Source organism: Cariama cristata, unplaced genomic scaffold, assembly GCF_000690535.1.
Source record: "Cariama cristata isolate BGI_N322 unplaced genomic scaffold, ASM69053v1 scaffold12132, whole genome shotgun sequence".
Taxonomy (NCBI): domain Eukaryota; kingdom Metazoa; phylum Chordata; class Aves; order Cariamiformes; family Cariamidae; genus Cariama; species Cariama cristata.
In genome coordinates this window covers 17,426-21,277 of record NW_009603268.1, presented here as the reverse complement: position 1 = coordinate 21,277, position 3,852 = coordinate 17,426, and the positions used below count along the sequence as shown (strand labels likewise).

Here is a 3,852-nt window from a genome sequence, read left to right as displayed (position 1 = left end):
CTCTTGCTGTTAAAGTCAGTGCTGCTGTGGTTTTAGACAAAAACCCACAAGCCATGGACAGATCCAGGAGCAGTAGTTTACAGTTTGAAACTTGACGTGCTATGCTGCATAGTACCTGAATTGTTACCTGGAGAGTGCTTTCTGGGCTGTTTCACTGGCTTGTCTTAAAACCCGAACCAACCAAAGGCAGCTTTAGTGTCTATAGTTGTTAAAAAATACCATGTAATTTTTTTTTTTTTCTCCTGATTTCTTAATTTGTTTTCTAGGTCCTGAGTTTGTGCTGTGAAGCTTGCAAGAAAGTAACTTTTCATGTTCCTTCTGAACTAGAGGCTGACAAATTAGTTGGCAGAGGTGAGAAACTGCGGGATGCCTGTCTTAACAATACAACCTTGCAGCTTTGCTGGAGATGCTGTTAACAGTGAAGGAGACTTTTTTTTTTTAATGGACTGAATGGATGACTGGACAGCCAGTTAAACAGCTGGATCAGCCTTTTTATGAAGGATACGCCCTGTGTTTGTTATGGATTTGAACACTGGCTCCGTGCATCCATTTGACTTTTGCGTAAACAGCTATTGTCAGGTTACAGTATTTTTTTTAAAACTAGATTGGCAGAGTTTAATGCTTTCAAAATTTGGAGTCTAGGGCGTAGTATTTAAATAAGTGGCTTGATATTCCAAAATGCACCCGTAACCCACAGAGTCATATAAAGAAGGCAGTAAGTCATTTGGATAATGGAAAAGAAAAAAGAAGACAAAACCCACACAACCGAGCACCCAGAGGCTGCTGCTCTGTGAACATGGATGTGACTGCTCAGCCGTGCTGGGGCGTTCAGGGCGTGCAAGGGGATGCGTTGCAAAGATGTCCTGCATGCACACCGGGTTGGGAGAGTGGTCCTCTCTGAGCGGATGGTCTGTCTCGGTTTAGGGCAGTGTGCAGGTGACTGAGAGGAATAAGGGAGGCCAGAAAACACCTCACTCCTTTTGGGTTTTTTTCAGACCAGCCTTTGAAAGGCAGCTTTTTAAGGTGTGGCATAGGAGCTGCTACAGGGTTCTGTGCTGCCTGAGACTGAATTTGAGGATTCAGAGGTGCCTTGCACGAGTCCTAGGACAACAGAGGAATATGCTCCAAATCTGCAATCCTAATCCACATTCCTGCAGAATGAACAAATGAAGTGTATTGGTAGTTCATCACAATATAAGCGCTCAGAAAATCTAGCTTTAAAAATGAAAGTTCATTGACCTTGCTGTTAAATTTTAAAATGAAAGGTTGCTACAACTGTTTAAGTATTTAGCATGTTCTCAGAGACTTTAGCGTTTCTCTGTGTAAATAAACCTAATTTATATAAAAACAAAACTTCATGTTTTCACAGCACTGTGGAAGAAATTGCATGACATTGAATGTAAACTTTTTTCTCCCAAACATTTAACAAAACCTTTATGGTTTGAATGATATTACTTAAACATTTATTGAGAAAGTGTAGTGTATTTCGTATTGATACAAGGTCCATACCTTGACAATAAAATGAATTGGGATTTTCCTGGTTGTTTTAAGTTTTTTTGTTTTTTATATTTCTCTGACTTATGCAATGTATATGAGAAGATGTAAAGAAAAAAGATCCCACAAAGCTATAGCTAGCTGAGCATAATGTTGACTCACATGATCGTCAGAAACAAAACCTTCAGTGTGGTATTTTTGGAAGTGCAGTGCTGTAATATGCACCAGTATGAGATGCCTTTAAGTGAGGCAGTGATATTCTCTTCAATACTAAATTTTCATTGCATGGATTGACAAGGGAAGAGGAGTCACTGCTGCAGTACTATAGAAAGTCTAGGAAATGTTTAATTGAGCAGTTAAAAGAAAGACTTAAGAAGAGGAAGGAAGAAATCATGTCATGTTTAAAATTATGCTTCCTATCTGTTCTTGCATTCTTGAAAGAGAAATGAAATGTAGTTTATTGAAAATATCACCTACATATGTGGAGTGAAATTCTGAATCTACTCTGGGAATTTTGCAATTAGGTTTCGTAGAGCAAGGTCCAATCCACTATGATATCATTGAAGGAGAAGATTGGATTTTGAGAACATAACACTGACACCTCTTGTACTGTGCAAGGGTCATTTGTCTAGAGTTTAGGTCTCTGGCCTTCATCTATTTCAGGGCGCCAATTTGTTCTTTCTTAGTGCTGTGATCCTACTGCAGTTCATTATGAATATCCTGATTTTGCTTTTTTTCCAGCTCTACTCATTGGTGAACCAAGTTTATTGAAGTACATTAAAGTTTATTTTGGCCACAAGTAGTAGCAAATGCAGTAAAAATACCTGAGTAGTATGCTGAACTTACCTGATACTTCCTATAAACTCCATGGGCTTCTACCATGTATATATTAAAAACCTGCCAATTGTTTGTTCTAGAGTTACTCTTTATCTCTCCCATCTGTCTGCCTCATAATTTGAAGGCCTTTGTCCCCTCAAGACTATTAAATCACATAGTACCAGTCAATGCTTTCCTCCTGAGGGCAAAACTTCCAAGATGTAGTATCTCCATTGGGCATTTGCATTAATTAATCATCCTCACTGATTTTGTGGGGCATGGTGTACAAGGCCAAAGTAATAGCTACTGATCCAATAATGAGCATGTCTACAATGTTTTTTGCATTTAAATGTATTAGTTCATCTCTGATGCTTCAATAATTTTACCAGTGTAATAGTATGTTGTTGAAAGATATCCATGAAGCACCCATGTCCTTTAGGAAACACTTATGAACACAGGAGTGGATATTAATGTAAACTTGGTCAAATCTGAGTGCATAAATGGGTTGTAGAATCTATATTTGTGATACTTAAATACTGAATGACCAAATTTTTGGAGACTCCGTGTGTCAGTAAATACAATTTCTACTTAGGGAATTTTTTTTGTTTTGTGAGGGATGTTTTTTCATTGTTTGAGTTACTGTCTGAATATTTTTTCTTACAGTTGATTTGAAAGAATGCCTTCAGTCTGCAGAGTTTATCAGTTCCAGTGACGGGAACTTCAGAATTCTAGAGGATGGTTCTGTATATACAACAAATGCTATTTCTTTGTCTACTGAGAAAAAGACTTTTACCATATTACTTAAAGACATTCAAGAACAAGTACAAAAGAAAATACATGTTAGCTTGGTGGAAGAAGAAGAAAAGGTGAGCTTCTAATTTCAAGATACCTTACTTATTTGAAGTACTGTTTCACAGGGTACAACTTCATGCTGGGTAACTGTAGTTGAATTTTGGAGTTCAAATAATCAGGCAAAGCACTCTAGTGTAGAGTGTATTTTTGTTTGGCAGTTGTTGATTACTGTGTTGCTTAAGTTATCAGATTTCCTTTCTGAAATGGGAGATGCTAGCAAGGAGCTTAATCAGGAATGTCAGGAATCTTAAAAGCCATGTTTGAGGAATTAAAGCAGATTTTATTCATGCAAAGTCTTACAATGAATGAAAGAACTCTGGGAATACTATCACAGGTATAATCAGAAATGAAGACCATGGAAAAACAAATGGTCAGTGGGAAAATTGGAACAGAGGGGAAAAAAGATGAAAACGCAGGACAGTAGTTAAGCAAAATTATATACAGTTAAGAATGTATGGATATATTCTTAGCTGTCTTTTTATCTTCTAGACCCAGGCACAGAAGACCAGGCATGCCAGAGATACAGTTCTCAAGCGAACCAAAAGAAGATGGGGCCCTATTCCATCTGTTATGATAGAGAACTCACTGGGACCTTTTCCACTACAAATACAGCAGGTATATTTTATACGAAGCTAGTTTTGTATGTGACTTCTTTGATAAAAGAAGAACAAAAGTGAGCTCTCTTATATT

General features: G+C 37.6%; 1 protein-coding gene across 1 annotated transcript in view; it reads left to right on the top strand.

Annotated features, from left to right (window-relative positions):
- Nucleotides 1–266: 266 nt before the first annotated feature.
- Nucleotides 267–3,852, top strand: part of LOC104157686 (desmocollin-2-like) — a gene marked incomplete at its 5' end in the record, with an annotated part of 20,776 nt that continues 17,190 nt past the window's right edge. Inside the window, 3 exons of the mRNA XM_009695114.1 lie at nucleotides 267–351; nucleotides 2,974–3,176; nucleotides 3,664–3,777. Of these exons, the coding sequence (XP_009693416.1) occupies nucleotides 267–351; nucleotides 2,974–3,176; nucleotides 3,664–3,777 (402 nt within the window). The remainder of the gene's footprint in view (nucleotides 352–2,973; nucleotides 3,177–3,663; nucleotides 3,778–3,852) is intronic.